At 41.5% G+C, this 18,639-nt stretch overlaps 2 protein-coding genes across 6 annotated transcripts in view; both read left to right on the top strand.

Annotated features, from left to right (window-relative positions):
• The first annotated feature begins 1,187 nt into the window (after positions 1–1,187).
• On the top strand, positions 1,188–13,099 carry LOC120554384 (uncharacterized protein C7orf57 homolog). Its single transcript, XM_039793268.1, has 8 exons — positions 1,188–1,312; positions 2,272–2,337; positions 3,254–3,427; positions 4,362–4,446; positions 5,972–6,098; positions 7,689–7,753; positions 9,085–9,185; positions 9,848–13,099. The coding sequence occupies exons 2-8, from the start codon at positions 2,280–2,282 to the stop codon at positions 9,907–9,909; spliced, it is 672 nt and encodes a 223-aa protein (XP_039649202.1). The 5' UTR covers positions 1,188–1,312; positions 2,272–2,279; the 3' UTR covers positions 9,910–13,099.
• A 1,404-nt stretch (positions 13,100–14,503) lies between these two features.
• The window catches only part of LOC120554370 (plakophilin-4-like), a 55,907-nt gene continuing 51,771 nt past the window's right edge, over positions 14,504–18,639 (top strand). For 2 of the 5 annotated variants that reach the window (XM_039793237.1, XM_039793236.1), the window contains exons 1-2: positions 14,504–14,838; positions 16,342–16,515. In XM_039793237.1, coding sequence (XP_039649171.1) covers positions 14,791–14,838; positions 16,342–16,515 — 222 coding nt within the window. In that variant the 5' untranslated portion in view covers positions 14,504–14,790. Of the gene's footprint in view, positions 14,839–15,013; positions 15,505–16,330; positions 16,516–18,639 lie in introns of those variants that run through there. The other 3 variants (XM_039793240.1, XM_039793238.1, XM_039793239.1) reach the window with 3 other exon arrangements.

Genomic DNA, 18,639 nt, shown 5'->3' with positions numbered 1-18,639 from the left:
TACCGTCTGCCTTTGAGGATTACTGCTTTTGACTCCCTGCAGGGCGCCACTGTGTTTAAATGTACTTACTGAATGTATTGCTGTTTCTTAGAAAACATTCCCATTTGGAAAGCATTGCCCTAGAATCCCAGAAAATGAATTTGTTTATCTCATTTGGTATATAACCTCTGTGTGTGTGTGTGTGTGTGTGTGTGTGGCAGCAAAAGAACAATGTTTGATAGACTGTATTAGAGCATATTAAGTTGTTTTAATGGAAGGCACTGTGATGGCAATTGTTTTTAACAGAGTTAATATAATACTACTAATACAGTTTACCCTAATTACATAAATTATGTTGAATTGTAATAAAGAGTTTGTGGATTAGATGAGTTTGTCCATTTGCTTATTGGTTTTCAGTCATGCTGCCTGTCATTGAAACAATATTTTTTTATGTTGAGTCAGTTCAGTTCAGTCTTATGCCCCAAAGGTAAATATACATTTAAACAACATACTGTTTAATGAGAATAGTGAGTAAGGATGTACAGTTTATTTCTAGAGCATATTTAAACATAAGCTGACCAAAGTGCTGCACAAAGAAGCACCAAGGTGCTGCTTTAAAAACATTGAAATGTAAAAAATAAAAGTAGAGACAAAACACACACATACAAAAAACATCCCAACAACAACAGGCAGCGATTTAGAAATACAGAGTGAAAGACATAAAAGAATGAGCGCGCAGTGTTTTTAAAAAGGCCAGTAGTAATTCTAGATATGCAAAAGTTAACAGTGCCACGTTTTAATAAGGAACCCTTGAGTTGAAGCTTATGGCTTTATTAATGGTTAATAAATCATTATCAATCATTGGGGTTGCCAGGTTGTGACAATATGCAGTTTAAAATGCTGGTAATCGATTATACATGCTCATGGGTCTCCGACGTACTAATAAGCAATCAATTCTGAAGTTGTAAATGTTAATAAGTCATTACAACATTAACAGTTGGAACCGTTAATAACATGTTAATAGATGGGCTTTGGTTCAGATTGAGCTCTGAACGGCCAAAGATCGTTTCTCAATGGAGTAACAGCATGACTATCACGAAGAGCTCTCACTCTGCCCCCTTTCAAGATTTGCTCCCCGCCCCTTTGCTGTGAATAGTCGAACGGATGACTACAAAATTACGTCAGGCGGTTGCTCATATACACGATCTTTGTTTGGCGTACAGGAAGTGTGTGTGGCCGTGTCCAGCCTTTGCCTGCAGAATTGAAGGAGCTAACGGCATCTAATTGCAGCAAGCCGCTCAGTAATTGCAACGAAAGAAAAAAAACATATAACGTAAGCCATGTGTCTGATTTTCTCCGAATATATAGTGGGGTGTTTTTTTCGAAAAAGGTGGGGGGTTGCGGCGCAAAGTAAGGTTAGCGGTGGAAAGCCACTGCGGCAACTATCGAACATTAGGCGGCTAACTAGCAAGGCTTTGTTAGCTACATGGCTAACGTTAAGTTAAACTATGCCGCTAGACCTTATGTCTCTTAACAATGTGTGCTTTTATATATTTCGACAATATTTTGTGTGTATGGACAAACAATTTTACGCTAGCTGGCATGTAACGTTAACGGAAAGTCTGCTCACTTATTATCAAATGTCTTTTTTTTTTTTTTTTTTATAAATATAACGTTAGCCTTGTTTTATTGGCGGTACGGTTAGCTGGTCTTATCTAATATACCTCGTTTTACATGCGTACATAAGACTGGTCTTATTTCTCCTTATTTATGTTTTCTAATTCATCATCATGCTACTACGATGAAAAGCGCAGACGGGCCGCTCTGTTACATGTTTGGAAACAGAAGGCCAAACTCCATTAGAAAAATCGATAATTTAAGACTGCTTTGGTATTAGTTAACGGCATACGACTTGTCTGACATATCTTTTTCAATATTTTATTAATGTTTTGTCTTTTGGTAAATTCGGCAGACATACTATGTACTAAGTAATAAATAATGTCCCAATAAATCACAGTTGCTCTTAATGGTTTTAGGCCACTGCCCATCTGTGTCCATTGTGGCGGAAGATGGGTATGGGGAAAATAGGCAAGACATCTTTTGAAAGTGCAACAACTGGTGCTTTGAGTTTTAGATGTGTTCAGATTTTTAAAATAAGCTCAAGCTACTGATTTAGGCCTTAAGTCATATTTTATGACTTTTATGTTTGCTAACAATCAAGGTGGCCTTTCATTTGTGTTATGATTCATTGAGCCATTAACAGACTATAAAGTATTCCTTTTTGGTCAACAGATTGTCAAATGTCTTCAGGTGATATGAATACCGCTGTACCCAACCATCGAAGGACCAAGCCTGGCGGTAAGACAAAATTAATTTGTAAACCAAATCATTTTCTTGCTTCATCACCTGTTATACATTTGAATACTTAAAGCTAAAAAAATATGTGCCATTTCTAAAGCTTAATGTTGCTGAAATTAATTGTGCTGTCAAGTTGCAACAAGAAAACACAGATAGATAGACTTTAGATGAGTGAGTTTCCCTGAACATTTACTGCATCATGACCACGGCACTATATATATATATATATATATATATATATATATATATATATATATATATATATATATATATATATATATATATATATATTTTTTTATTTTTTTTTAAATAGCCACCACGATATCAACTGGCGCAATACACACAACGTGAAAGGCTGCGACACATCGTGAAAGACACTCAGAGATTTTATGTTTGTTGAAAGAAAATATCAGCAGAAAACTGCGTTTTAAAATGTTACTCATTCGTTTGTTGTATTTTAGCAGAATAGTGAAAGCAGCAGAACTGAGAACATTTTAATATCTGTTTATTTAGCGCAGGTAATATCTTTATCGCATATTTTAGAAATTACAACATTACGGCACAAATCTTTGTATTTATGTATCAGCTCCTACTAGACAGCCAATCACAGACATTATTTGTTCTTGGTAGAAGCATGCTGCGTGCTCATTGGCTCACTGACGCTGATGAGATTTACTCCTTAGACATGGAAATTGGGTATTGAATGACAAGTAGTGCTGGGTACCGAATTCAGCACTCTTTAGGCATCGACCAAATTGCCTCTGAAGTATCGAAAAAATGCCTCGTCATTCAATACCCTAAGGAGAAAATCTCATCGGCATCAGTGAGCCAATCAGCACACACGCCATAGCGTTTATTTGCTGATAATAGGAGCTACATAGCAAAGCAAGCAGATGTAATTTTCGGGTCCTTGCAGGTATAAAGACTGGGGTTGTGGCCAGCGGCATGACTGGACCGACCTCCCAGATCCCCGGTCTGTCCCAAACGGCAGACGAAACCTCTCCGGTGGAACGGACCACCGGCCGGCGAGTTGGGATCTTTGAGTCGGACTCGGAGTATGTGAAGCTCGCAAAGGGAGGTGGACACAAAGGTAAAAGGGCAGGGCTTTCCCTACCATTAGAAACCATTTTTGGCAGCCGCATAAAATCTATTTGAGTATCAAAACTAACTAAGTGACACTAAGATACTCTGAAATACTCCGATCTAATGATTGTAGTTGGACTACTTTAGCACGTTTTTTTTTTTTTTAGTGTTATTTATTGATTATCTGCTCTAGCGTCTCTGACGTTTTAGACACAGATATGGAGATAATAACGGTCCAAAATGAGGTTAAAATTGCATTTTATTTTTATTGAAAAATATCACATTTTCTTGGGGGGAGGACCCCTACACCCCTCCGCCAAATATGCGCACCTAAGTCTTTGACAAACCGAGGGAAAACAATTCTATCAAATTTGTTGCTTTGCAACAGCAGCAAGAAGTCCCCAGCTGCTGCTGAGTATTATTATTATTATTATTTATGTATTTATTTATTTATTTATTTTTAAAGATTTTTTTGGGGGGGCTTTTTCTGCCTTTATTTTGATAGGCCAGCTAGGGGAGAGAGAGGGGGAAGACATGGAGGAAATTGTCACAGGTCGGTTTCGAACCCTGGACCTCTGCATCGAGGCATAAACCTCTCAGTACATGTGCGCCTGCTCTACCACTGACCCAACCCGGCCACTGCTCCTGAGTATTTTTTCGGGCATGCATAAGTGTCCTGTTATGTAAAGTTTAATGCCTTCAAGTAAATGTTCCAGATGGATACACATTCGTTTTGTCAGATTTCAACTCATATTAGTTAATATAGACTTTATTGATCCCAAAACTGGTAAATTTCAGGTATTTTGTAGTATAGTAGCCTCATTATTAAGCCCATGAGATGAAGAGACTGCCTGTGAAGTGCTTTCAAATACAGTGCTTCGTAACTGCTGGCAGTGTTTAGTTTTTAATGTTGTGTCTCTCCTCCCCCTCTCTCTCTGCAGGGCTGCTGAGTCATGATGCTGACTCTGATGACAAACCCATGAAGCCCTACAATCCACCCAACTGGTTTGGTGATGAATTAAAGAGGTACGAACACTGCTTAGACACACAAATGAGCGACCTAACGGGGCGAAGCTGCATCTAGTGATGGCGAGATGAACCCCCATGAAGCTTTCCAGCAGACTGGCTTCACAAAAGGGTTTATTTACTCACACCGCCACCCGTTGGTCAAAGAGTGTAAAACAGGCAACAACCCCCCCCCCGCCCCTTCAATAATCAAAACTGGGCTTTTAACAACTTTTTTTGTTCCTTTTTATAGGGTTTTTGTAGCTTCTTCTTTTTGACGTTTTTGTCGCCTTTTTAAAAAAAAAAAATTTGATATGGCAATTTTCAATGCTTTTTTTGCATTTTTCATTTTGCAGCCAATATATACACCAGTCCTCTAATGCCAATAAGGACATCGGGGAATTGTTTAAGACAGTGTCTCCGGTCTCTGACATCTGACTTTGTTTTTTGTTGTTTTTGATGTCGTGAAATAGGTCTTACATTTCTTTCACAATGGTCTTAAAAAGGCTGACACTTAGAAATAACGATGAAGAAAAAATTTCTAAGTAATCCATTAATATTGATACAGTATGCATTTATCTGGTGGTAAAATACAATTAACATAACTGTATAATAAATGGATTTCCTTGAGAGGAAGGCAGCGATCAAACTTGTGTAAATCAATCCTTTTGCTCATAATATAATAGCAGGAGGGGCAATATTATTATTCTAAAACTGGTACAGAGAGCGGAGAACATGCTTTTGTAGATTATGGATGTGTAATAAAGCCCTGTAGATTAGAATCACTTCCTAACCCCCAATATTTGTTAAAGGCAAAACAAGCGTCAGACTGTTTTGAATCAAGTATTGTGGAGCTGCAGAGACGTCCCGGCTTACAAATCCTATCCTACAGACTAAAGAAAACATCTTTGTTTGGTAGCGATCCTCCCAGAAATCCCACCTATAAACATTTAAATTTCTTGAATTTTAACATTTCTACAAAAAATTTTATTCCCTCCAATATCGTGGATCATATCGCAACATCAGTCAAAATAATCACACTTACATATTTTCCTCGTGCTGTGCAGCCCAGTGGTAATATATCTGATCAGCCCTATGACATGCAACCATTTGTTTTTCTGGATCAAAATTAAAACTTTGTTCTTTTTCTAAACTTGTCGCTTTTCCCCACATTTTTGTCAATTTTTAAAAAATATTTCTTCAAGTTTTGTCACTTTTTTTTGTCAAAACATTTCCTGCGTTTTTCAAGCTTTTTCTGAAATCTTTCACTTTTTTTCACGTCAATTTTTTTTGAAATGCTACAAAATTAAATAAAACCTCCAACAATTCAATGAACTGAATTGATAATTTATTTTACTTGTGAAGCGTAAAGGTTGTACGGAACCGTCCACGTTATTTTCTTTGACAGTTTTGGTTGAAAGAAGGAAACCCAAATTTCTGATATAGAACCTTTTTTGAAAATGGGTCAAATATGACCCGAGGACAACAGGAGGGTTAACTACTGGCCAGCAATACAACTTATATCACCGTGGTTTTGTGCTTACAGCGGGAGCAAACCAACCTCTCCCGACAGCAAGATGATGGGGGGCATGCAGCCCCTGGCTGCACCGTTTGGCACCGATAACGGTTCGTCCTGGGAAAGAGATGGTAGATTTTCCCCCAATAAGGAGAAGGTGAATGGACCAAACTAGTCACCCCCAAAGATTTTATACCATGTCCATGTCTTACATTTTTTTTAATTTATTCACCACACCCTTTCCCTTTTTTTTTCACCTAATTAACTTCATCGTCGCATTCGCAGTTTGGTTTAAAAATCCATTTTGGGCTTCATTTTTCTGCCGGTGCTTGTTGGCTGCGTGGAATATTTGTGGAAATATATAAGTTTCAGGTGAGTACAGAGTGACTCATTGAAAGGACCTGGTTTAAAAACACAAGTTTGTGTTTTTTCCTTTTCTATCAAGGAACAAAAAAATATTTGTCCATCTTATCCATATTTCTTGGTAGTGTTATCAAGACAGATATGTTGCAGAGGAGGCTTTAGCTAATCATTATATATATATATATATATATATATACACACATATATACATTTTTTTTTTTTTTCCCCCTGGCCTAAGTTCATATTTATAGGAAAGTGTTCATATAACAGATGAAGTTTGGTAGTCTTACACAGGGTCAGATTAAAATCAGTGTAACTTGCAGTAGAATGACTATATTTTAGTGACTATTTAAGGATATTGTTTGCTGTTGCTGCTGGGTTCATGCTCATGCTTGTTCATGTTTCTTTTAATAATTTTCCATCGCATGACAAACTGCATCTCAAGTTTTCTCCCCATCACTTCATCCTTTGCGCTATTACCAAGATCTGATCCAAGTTGCTTGTCGGCTTGTACATTTCGCAATAAAATGAATCAATCTGTCTATAATCCTGCACTACGAGAGTCGGAACTGTCCGGATTTCTTTGTCTGATAACGTGGTTGCAACATTCAGGCGATGGAGCTCAACAGTGATTGGTCAATTATTAACGGCCCTGGATCCAGAATTGGTTCTTCCCCAGTTCAGTTGTTCTGTTGACCTTTCAAAAATTGCTGATTTATAAAGAGTTTTAAGTCTGGAACCGAGCCAACCAGCTACGAGATGATCGTGACGCAGAGGGATCTGCGGGGGTAAAGCATAAATCAGCCTTTAGTCTTTTAATAATCCTAGGTGTATTTTGTGTGTAACATGCAATTAACCAATCGGTGTCATCTCCCATTCCCGCGTTTGGACCTCGGTGCGTTGCTATTATGATGGAGGATTTGTTGAGCAGGAAGGAGAGATTTTTAGGAGAAGAAACTGATCTGCTCGTGCGTGAAAGCAGATCCTATCATAATACTATTTCACATTGTAATATTTGTATTTTTAATCTTCTGCGTGTTTTTGTGCTGCAGCACTTTCCGCTGCCTCAAGATAGCAATACGCCAAGAATGCACCTGAACACACCTCCATGTAAGACCCGTGGGCGTGCAGATGGGCGCAGGTGCATTTGCTATTTAAACGACGTGGGCGCTGGACGGGAAATTGACATCTGCGTTGGACTTAGACTAGCAAAGACACTTGCGCCGGGTGCGAGATAGGGCCCTATAGCTGATAATCTAAATCCTTACTGAGAAAATGAACTAGATTTTTTTTTTTTTACTTCCGGAACCACACTGTTGAGCTCTGTAACTGTCATTAAGTGCAACACAAATTAAGCAATCTGGGTAACATTTTCCTCCCACAGATGTCTCCTGATGAAGTTGCCGATGAGCTTGGTGGTCTGTCCATGACCAACAAATACAAGCGAACGTGAGTATCGATCAATGTGCTGGAATACAAAATCAAAACGATACAAGACAATAAAACTCTGGTGCAAATATTTAGTGGCTGCACCGTAAATAAAAGGTGTTGGACGAAGGTTGTGAGAGACTATTTAAAGGTCCCATGACATGGTGCTCTTAGGATGCTTTTCTATAGACCTTAGTGGTCCCCTAATACTGTATCTGAAGTCTCTTTTATATAGACCTTAGTGGTCCCCTAATACTGTATCTGAAGTCTCTTTTATATAGACCTTAGTGGTCCCCTAATACTGTATCTGAAGTCTCTTTTATATAGACCTTAGTGGTCCCCTAATACTGTATCTGAAGTCTCTTTTATATAGACCTTAATGGTCCCCTAATACTGTATCTGAAGTCTCTTTTATATAGGCCTTAGTGGTCCCCTAATACTGTATCTGAAGTCTCTTTTATATAGACCTTAATGGTCCCCTAATACTGTATCTGAAGTCTCTTTTATATAGACCTTAGTGGTCCCCTAATACTGTATCTGAAGTCTCTTTTATATAGACCTTAGTGGTCCCCTAATACTGTATCTGAAGTCTCTTTCCCGAAATTCAGCCTTGGTGCAGAATTAAAGCCACTAGAGCCAGTCCCACAATGAGCTTTCCTTAGGATGTGCCATTTCTGTGCCTGTAGCTATTGAGGAGGAGAGGGTGGGGGGGGCAAGGTGGAGGGTGGGGGTGTGGCCTTGACCAACTGCCACTTTGCTCATTTGAAAGCCATGATGTCTCTCATGGGTTGGCCAAATTCTCTGGGCGGGCAAAGTAGAGAAAGGGGAGGTAACCTTCCAGATCGGTCCATCTGAGCTTTCATTTTCTCAAAGGCAGAGCAGGATACCCAGGGCTCAGTTTACACCTATCACCATTTCTAGTCACTAGGGGACCATAGGCAGGCTGGGGGAACGCATATTAATGTTAAAAAACCTCAAAGTGAAATTTTCATGCCATGGGACCTTTAAGCCTCAAGTTGATGGAAGGCCTGTGTCAATTATTAACTGCAATTATTAGCCAAGGTCTTAAGGCTTATGACTGGTAATCGTTGATTTTGTTTACATACGCCAAATTGTAATTATATAAGCGATTGTTGGCACTTGACCCTAAGCACGTTACAAAGATATCAAGTGGGGAGGGGATACAGTTAGAAAAACAGTTTTATGATGATAATAAAGGTGCATGGTTTACTTCATAGATGTATAACCAAAAAGATGTCTCCTACGATTCATTCTGAGACTATTAATTGTACAGCAAAAATGTTGAATTGTTCCAGCTCTAAATGCCAGTGCTGTGTCGTGTCGCCTCTCAGGTGTTATGAGAAGAAGGCTCCTCCGGTCAGCATGTCCAAGCTGCTGAGTCATGGCTATGTCGAGGACAAGAAGAAGTCTCCTAATGATGACGATGCCTCAAGTAAGCCATGGGGTTCTTTTCAGGTTTATGGACCGTGGGGAACAGTTTCATTTTGTTGTTGATCTAAAGGCCCCGACACACCAAGGTGGCCTTCAGGGGCCTTTTTTTTGGCTGATAAAACATGGCCGAAATAGGAGTACAAAGTAAGTCAGTTGTAGGCTATACCGTAGGGTTGAATATTAAGTGCTTTGGGGTCCTTCTGTAACTATTTTTGGGGGACAGTGGCTCTGGAGAAAGCTACAAGCAGCAATGCCACAGGCCTAGCAATCTCCAAATTCCAAACAGGCCCATTTTGAACAGCCACTGTACTAGTTTAATAGAAAGACCGTAATAGACCTTTCCCTCTCTCTGCACCGCTAAACAATTAGCCCCCTAGCAAGCAAGCTAGCTTACTAGCCCGCTGGCCACCCTCTTCCCCTTGTTGAATGAGGAATAGATTACTGCCACCTGCTGGCATGGGGAGTCATTTCCTCTCACGCAGGGGCACAACGTACGTGGTACTTGGCCGTTGGCTGTAGTCTCTGCGCTGTGTTCTAGTGCTAATTTTTGGCCAAGACAAAGGCGCCACTAGTACCCGGCCGTCAGCTTGGCATGTCAGGGCCTCAAGTGTTTAAGCTAGAGGGCAAGTTTGCCCGGATGTTGATGTTTGCTTTGTTTTCTAGGTGTGACCTCAGATCAGACCAGCACCGTTGAGACGGAGGACAATGGCGACGACCTGGAGTAGTGCATACAGGTTCTGGTCTCGAGGGAAACGGGGGTCGTCCCAACACTGGTTTATGGTTTCCACAAATCCACGAACACACCGCTCCGCCCCTCTCGGTTTCACTCGCATCTATTGTACATCCACTGACTGTTAGGTTTTGTACTCATGTTTATGCAAAGGTACTGCTCTTTTTATTTATTTGCTTTCATCTGTAAAAAAAAGTATTCACACAGATTTTGTTGAGTAGATTGTGTCCGTTGTGCTCGCGGTATTTGTTATCTGTGTTGTCGTTTCTCGATTTGAAAGACGAGTTGTGCACAGGGCAGGAAACTAACGAATGTTGGGTCCATAGGGTTGAGTGAAAAATAACTATTTCCCCAGCTAGTTAGCTAGACGGCTGTGCCAGCCGAAAGCTTTTTTTTTGACTGGTGTTAGTTTCCTTCCCTGGTTGTATGAAGATCGAGCTAGTGAAGTTAAAAAATGTTAGTGCTAATGAAATGTGGTTCCAGTGACGTGAAATATAATTTGTTTTGATCGAGGGTTCCTGCTCTCTGAAGGGATGTTCAGAGTTTTTTTTTTTTTGTGTTTTCGACTGTGGGGGGGGGGTGGAAACAATCATTCGTTGAGACAGCCACCCTGCAGCTGTGACCACATGCCAAAGTGTGTACTGATGGCCACAGCCGCCGTGCTTTGTTTGGTTCAAGGGCCAAAGATGATTTTTTTTTTTGTTTTTTTTTGTAAGGTTGCTGCTCTGCAAAAGGTCTCTACTAAACCACCCACATTTCTGTTGTTTTTGACTCCGTAAAAATCGAACATGCCTCGTTTTATTGTGCATTTTTATGAAAGCTTTTACTCCCAATTATCATAATAAAAGCCAATTTGGAAGAAAAATACCTCGTGTTGAAACACTAAATTAACTCGTGATGTTTACACGGCTATTTTGAACACTATCGGGTGCTGCAAGATCAATTTCCTCGCCACTGTTTATTAGGAAGTAAATCGCTAATAATGCCAAGTGTTTCGATGGCAGTCCAAGTATCTCAGAAGCGTGCTAATGTTCTAACTGAATTGGGTCAACTCTACATGTTAAAGCTCTCCAGTGTTCACTTAATTGCGTTCTCATTCAGCCCGGTAAACCCGAAACTCGTGCAACAACCCATAAGTATTCTAGGAAATTTAAGGGGAAATGGCCACCTTTAGCAGACTGCCAAGCTGAAAGTCCGGTCCAGTGTATTTCCCTGTGAAGATTAAGGCGTGATTTATGCTGCTGCGTTAAATCTACGCTGTAGCTTACGGCGAAAGCTCTGCATGGAGCCTCTGCAGAATCATGAATCACGCTTAAGGCGGACAACTTTTAAAAAACAAAGTGAGTTCTGAACGTGCCAACCAAGCAGTTTTTTTTTGTCTGCTCATGCAGTGTTTTGACTTTATAGACATCAGTAGGAGAACTTAGTGTTAGTGTACAGCCCGATCACACCAAAACCCTCCATTAATGTCGTGTTTATCCATCTGATGGGAGTTTATTCAGTTAAGATGAGAGAAATGGTTACTGGTACAGCATTGTTGCATATGAAAACTTTCCGTTTCTGAAGCAGTGGAAAAGCCTGCTCATCGAGTGGTTAAGATATTCTAAAAACATACTTATAGAATAAAGGTCTGTCTCGAATAAAAGTCTGCCAACCAGAGACAAGGATGTCCTCTACATCTGCGATATTCATTCTTTTAAAAACAAAAAAACTTAGATTTTTAGATTAGTATTAAAAGTTCCTTTTTTTATTAGTAGTAATCACTCTCAGTATTGCTAGCGACAGTAGCTAGGAAGCTCATTGTCTCATAATGAGCAAATGTCGATTTTAGCAACAACTTAATTAAGCTTAATTGCTAATCGGTTAATACATTCCATCTATTTTCTTCCACCAGTCTGCATCCCGTTTGCGTTCATTTGATTGATTCTATCATTAGGATTTATTGATGTATACTGCTGGAATTTTTTGCGGATGTTTGATAACGATTTTTAAGCCTCATCCTCCCTACTGGTTTCCATCATACTTTGACACTTCAGTGAGTCAATCCAGTACGATTGTGAAACGGGTGGCAAATGTAACTCGTGTGGTATTAATTAGGGCTTCAATTTACCCTCGTTAACCTCTGCAGAAACACTTTTCAACAGAAGTGTGCCTTTTGTTTTACTGTTTACTTTGCAGAAATCCCGATTTTTTTTAAGTTCACACACATACAAGTTTAGAGTGCTCACACAGTTGGCCTTACTGCTCCGAAACCACCGCAGACAATGGGAGTCATTATTCCACCTCTTTGTCCCCTGCTTATTTGTGGGGTTGCGTATTTCGTTTGTCAGTCAGGATATCTCAAAAAAAAGGTAATAGATTTCATTCCTGTGACATTTCTAGACAGTTCAGCCTTGAGTCATTTAACAGTTATATAATTTCTTCGCCGTAACGGTGAACCTGCACAGTGACAGTAAAATCCTAATCCTACAGGGACATTTGTCGGGCGGAGAAAATGCTCTTAAAAATGAAAAGACGAGGAATGAATTATTTGGGCGTATAACAGCAAGATTAAAGCTCTGAGTCTGTTCCCGTAAATCCAACACGTTCATCACCTTGCGTCTCAGAAATGATGCAGCAGTAACAGACTTGTTTGTTTGTTTGTCACTTTGTTTCCAACACTATATATTTACGCAATGATGATGCATAATTGATCTGTATGTGGTATTAAACGTTGTCAAGTGTTCAAAACTAGACGCACTGGATTTTATTTTGCAGTAGACGAAATGGCGAATGTATCATCTTCTTTTGATATGGTTTGCTTTGAAGAAGGTTTATTTGTATGAACTGTTTAAATATAGGTATCATTATATTCAGGTATAGTATTTACAGTTAAAAAATAGTTTTTGGTCACGTTGCTTCCTCTTCTCCCAGTGTGAGTTGGTGGCGTATCCGTTTACAAACCAATAGCGGGAACCTTTAGTGGCTTAACTCTGGCAAAGTCCTCCATGAAGTGGTATTATTTCATTTTTTTGTAAATGAAAATGTACCGGAAGAGACTGAAGAAGGAAGCTTTAAACGGAAGATCCCTCAAGTGTTTGTAGTGAGGGGAAATCCACCTAACGACTCAATGTAAGACCCCGCTTATCCTGATGACTGCACACAAAACTCTCAATTATCCTTCAATAAATGGGCATGTGCATGTACTCGTGTACTTGTTTTGTTTTTCTTCTTTAACCAAATGTACCAATTCCGGCACTCAGCTTATATCTGTTGGTTTAAGCCTCTGAACAGGGACACGGGTGACAATAAAAAAATCATATCCTCAACTTTAAATCAAATGCATGTTTTTGTGCTACATTTTGAAAGCTGATATTTGAGAAGAAATTGTCCCGGAGGAGCATCCCCCTGGACTCCCCCACTAAGGGAGTTCAGGCAGAGACCGAGACACCCCAACTCAGTAGTTTCCTGTCTGTGTCCCGTGGGTTTCTCCACTGCCACGCCTCTTTAGGAGACTAGCGGCAGTTTCTGAGTGCGAGAACGGGTGAAGTGAACACAGATTATGAGCGACTCTTTCACTAAAGTAAATATTGGAGCCATTCTTCACAAGCCACATATCTCCAGAACATTCGGACACTAAAACGGCGTTTTTCAGACGGACACATCAGGAAAAAATGGTCTTTGTTTGAGACGTGTTTCTGTCTCAGGATCAAACTACCGCGAGGTCTCGCAACAGCGAGATACTAACATCCGCTAACGTTGGTGAACGCCCTCAGAAAACTAATCTCTGTGATGCAAAATATGTCTTTTAGCTGTGTAATTATCTAATGTTGGCGAAAGGAATTATTAAGTTATACAAATGTAACTTTTCATCCATTCACACAATGTTCACTACACGTTCAAACAAGGCCACGCCCCTTCAGGAGATAGGAAGTGTGGACCGTTTCGTACCATGGAACTTTTCCACAGCAGACATGTTGACTTGTCATAGTAGGAAAAACACAGCTGAAATTGTTAACCTTAATGATGGCTCAATTCCATCAAGTGTCCCAGTAAGATATTTCAGTGAGTCAGCATACACAATACCAGGGCCTCTGCTAAGTGGAATGCAGCCATCAGTAATGGTTTTGAATACTCCTGTGCTTTAATTTCTATGTCATGTCAACAAATCTGCTGTGAAGAAGGTCTATTGGTGCTGCTTGAAATCTTCTATCTTTAGTATTGAGGATCTTTTGTGCAGGGTTCTGGTTTTTGTTACCTTTATCACCTCTTAAGAGTTTGCATGCATGGGGCTATTCAGTTAATCTGGCGGATTAGACCTCTTCCAGGACTGTGGGGGTGTGTAGGGTATACACTGATTAATTGACATCTTCCGGGGTCTCCGGTTAGCTCTGTTGCACCTGAAGGGGCAGGACAAATGACACCTTATCATTCTTATTGGTAGATGACTTGTGACCTAATAAATTCCCAATAAAGCTCTGGCCCACCTTTTACCTGAGCCAGAGGTCTAATCAGCCAGAGTAACTGAAAGCACCTGTGTGGGTGTTCACAGGCTTTCAAGGGTAACTTTGTTTGTGTCTAAGTGACTGATGGGAACAACAATCTTTGACGTTGGTCCAGTATTATCTGAGATAGCTGCAGTCGGCAGCAGTGGACATACTGCAATGTAAATTAATAGGGCAATTGCGCACCTTCAATTTACATTAACAAAAGTGGTTGTTTTGCAACTGCCACAGTGTTGGCTCTAAGCACACTAAACGTATTTTAATTTTTTTAAGTAGTCTGGTGGGTTTAGGAGCTGTTTCTGGTTAAACAAAGAGGATTTTACTCTTTAAAAATCTCTGTAGGGATCCTTTCCATAATGTGGTCAGACACAGAAAAATTGAACTTTTAGTGGATGAAATTAACGCTGAGCAATTGTCCTGTAGGATTACATTGCAGTCCGGTAAGTAAAATGTGATTTTTCAATCAGACTTCTATAATTTATACTAAAGTAGGCTACTTAATAAGCTTTTACTATTTAATTATCTTTAAGGACCAGTCAGGCCTAAAGCAGTGTGTGTAGAGGAGCACGCACGCACACACACACACACACACACACACACACACTTTCACGCACGCGCACCGTGGTCGTTGCAGGCTGCATCCTTCCTCCCTCCAGCACGGAGCTGCCGCGCGCCATCTCACTTTTACAACGCGGCTTCTGCAGCCGCGACAGCAACGCATGCGACGGTGCATCGGTGGCTGATCGATTCTTGTATCGGAAAACAATCCGCATGGTGACGTCACGCCGCTGATCGGTTATAGTGGCTGGGCCGGTTGGTGGCTGGCTGGCTGGGTAGCCTACCGCGCGGACGCCAGGGATATATAGACATATGGGTGCATTTAAACTCCACAACGGATAAAAAGGAAAGTACAAAAAAATAAAGGACAATTTCACACAAGGAGTGTGTGGACGCGCACGGGACTGTTTTGCTGTTTGTTTTGTTTATTTGTCGCGTATACACGTCGCGTGGGAAATGTAGCTGTCACGGCCGCCAGCGGGAGGATGGATGCGTAACAGGACGGATCGAGCCAGCTGTGGCCTGCTTCTAACGGCAACATCTGGCCGGTGAGTCGCACTGACAGCCGCCGCAGCCCTGCCTGCCTGCCTGCCTGCCTGCCTGCCTGCCTGCCTGCCTGCCGGGCGGGCTGGCGGGCGGGCAGCTTGTGTGAACCAGGCACGGAAACAGACAGGGAGGCTCGGTGTCATTGCAGCCGCGCTCCCTGCTCTCTGGTCGGCTGAGTCGCTGTGACCTCGTCCTTGGCTGCCGGATGGCTGTTGAGTGATTGATGTGCACGTTTGACAGACAGGTTGCATACGACTAAGGCGCATCGCGGATAGCTCAAGCTCTAATGTGTGTGTGTGTGTGTGGGGGGGGGGGAGATCATGAACGTGACATGATATTAAATGCGTTCTGTGCAGCGTGCAATGCACACCTGCACATGCCATGCATAACCTTTAAAGTGAAAATATTGCTTTGTGGGGAATTCGTCAAAATCAGTGAGAGTTACATCCCCACTGGGTAGCCTCATAATACCATGTATGAATGAAAGCAATATAATCATATCATGACTCCTTACAGAAATTGATACTATAGCCTATAGGTGCATAAAAAGCAAGTCCCCTTTCGGGAGTTGTAAAAACATAGTGATCTTGTAAGGTCACCGTAAATTCCCGACTAGTCTCTGCAGGGATATTAGAGAGGTTTAAAAAAACAGAATAGCACAGAGCTTCGGGGTCAAAGCAATTCCCCGCTGGATTATTAAAGCAGGTGAAACACAATATGATGCCTGTAAAGTCACGCTTTGACACACTCGGAGGACCCCAGGGGCATGACAGTGATTTTTCCGTTTCACGGTGTATCCTTCTTGTCCACATCCTAACCGGCTTGTAGTCCTCCTGCAGGGTCAGAGAGGGCTCGTCAGCAGCCAGCCGTCTCTGGACTACAGCGAGGAGATGGAGGAGGGGGAAGGGCCCATGGCGGTCAGAGAGGGGCAGAGCGGTCATGGCCTCCCACCGAACGCCAGCAGCAGCACCACCACCACCACCAACAACCTCCTGGCTTCTGTCAAAGAGCAGGTAATGAGGCACAAGATGCTGCAGTCACACCCTTGTTGTGTGTGCTTTATTGTCTCACCTTTTTAAGATTAAGATTTATTTGATTAGGACAATGCACATTAATCAACATTTCTGTAAATGCGCCAGTGTTCTAGCCAGATGGCTGCTCATTTTCAACTGTAGTCCTGGTTGCCTAGCATGCGTGTCTTTAAGGTGGGAGGAAACCCACGCAAACACAGGGAGAGCATGCAGACTCCACCCAGAAAGGCCCTGCCCCTACCGGGGATCAAACCCTCCACTGCTAACCACTGAGCCACCGTGCCGTGGTCATTTACTCACCAATTCATCCACTTTTGATCGAGTTTTGTGGCTGCGTTTACACTGACAACCTTCCAATTTAGTTTTCCTGGGGCTCATTTTGTAGGACGAATAATACAGATAGAGACACAGATAGTTTTACCCCTCAAAGTGATCATCTACTATATGGATATTATACCTGAAATAGAAGTATTTTAAACTAAGTAAAGCACTGTAAGGTGAACAGTCTATAGTGCCATAGAACGATTAGAATCTGAGCAGCAGTTGTTGGTTGTATTTAGCCGTTACAGAGCTCCGGGACGCTGGCTACCAGCGGCGGCAGTTCACGCTGACGCCAGCTCCAGGCACCGCCAGATGACGCTCCTTTTAGGGGCCGTGGTAGTGGAGTTTAGCCAGAAAATGGGAGCGTCATGCGGCGATGACAGTAAAGTTTAGGCACCAAAACGACAAAGTTTAGGAAAAACTTGTCAGACACTTAGAATAATAATCTGAGCCTGTCAGCGGCAAAACAAGCACGTGAAGTGAAGGTAAATGCAAGCTGGACAGTTGACCTGTTAACTTACATTGTAGCTTGTTTCACCGCTGCTGACTGCAGCGATCCAGGTTGAAAAAAACGGTAGTTACCCTTTTAAGAGCAAAGACAACATCTGCAGTTATTACAAATCACAGGTAATATTCACCTCGTGAGAATGACCCTTCATAAGAACGGAAAGCGATGATGTGAGTGCGTTTTTGTACCAGTCGTCTCTGGTCAAATCAGGTCAAGTGTAATTAATGTCTCACCGGCATACTTTGGGCGCTGAATGTTGATATGAAACGACAGTCGGGAATTTGTTTTCTGCCACTAACTTTTTGACTAACTCCACTTAACTCATTGGGGGAAAAAAAGTCAGATTGGTGTTCCATATTATATGCGGTAAAATCACAACAGAGACCCTGTTGCAGCTGCAGTCTGCCTCCGTTCCCGCGCTGTTATTTTTATGCCTCTCTCTACCCCGTCATCATGGGAGTCTGTCTGTTCTCTCGCTCTTAATTATGCCTGGACAGTGGCCATGTTCTCTACTTAGTCCCTGGGTGTGTGACTCTGAAATACTGCACACTGCTATTTGAAGGCTTAAGATGTCCAAGAAAAGAGACTCTGCTCTTACTTTTAATCTGCAATCTCTTTGGAGCTATCAGACAAGAAAATCTGGGCCTTCAGATTGCTCTGATTTCTCAACTGATGTGAAGTTAAGGCTGTTTGCTTCCTTGATGTTGCCTTTGGTTTTCCCTTTTTGATCATACTTAATGCCTCGAAAAGCTCTGCCTGCTGCTGGAAATTCACACAATTCACACATGAGGATCCAGGACTGCTGCATCATTATCCCTTCACGTGCATTGTATTGTTGCAGAGTAGATGCATGTGTTGTGTTGTGCATTTGTAGCTTTCTCTGAAGACTTTATTGTAAGAACATTCAAAATTGCAATAATCCGTAGTTAGCGTTCATACGGAATCATCGTACCTCCGTAATAATCTCCAGAGATAAAGAGCTGATTTCTGGATTTCTCTAACCGGGGCGTGCACGAATGATAACAGCATGGCAAGAAATGGATGATAAACAACGGACAACCCTGCAATTTCCATAACGTGCAAGTTTCCAGAGAGCAGACATTTGATCATGTACTGTAGCTTGTCTCAGGCTGTTGAACAGTATGCGACCAGTAAATGGAATCAATTTGCATCACCTTTTCTCTGTGTTGGGAATGCAGGCGGCGGCACCGCCGAAGCGTCAAATCTACCGCCTGCAGTTCCTCCACAGAAATGTCAAATTAGACATGCTAAATGGA

This window comes from Perca fluviatilis, chromosome 24 (assembly GCF_010015445.1).
Source record: "Perca fluviatilis chromosome 24, GENO_Pfluv_1.0, whole genome shotgun sequence".
In the NCBI taxonomy this organism is placed as follows: Eukaryota; Metazoa; Chordata; class Actinopteri; order Perciformes; family Percidae; genus Perca; species Perca fluviatilis.
Note: the sequence above shows the minus strand (reverse complement) of the source record. Positions and strands in the feature narration are given on the sequence as shown.

What these genes read in the sequence shown, in the direction of transcription:
- LOC120554384 (XM_039793268.1), top strand. Translation starts at nt 2,280, where the DNA reads ATGTCTTCAGGTGATATGAATACCGCTGTACCCAACCATCGAAGGACC. An exon ending in AAAGGGAGGTGGACACAAAG is followed by an intron (nt 3,428 to 4,361) that starts GTAAAAGGGCAG and finishes CTCTCTCTGCAG; the next exon opens with GGCTGCTGAGTCATGATGCT. An exon ending in ACCAACAAATACAAGCGAAC is followed by an intron (nt 7,754 to 9,084) that starts GTGAGTATCGAT and finishes GTCGCCTCTCAG; the next exon opens with GTGTTATGAGAAGAAGGCTC.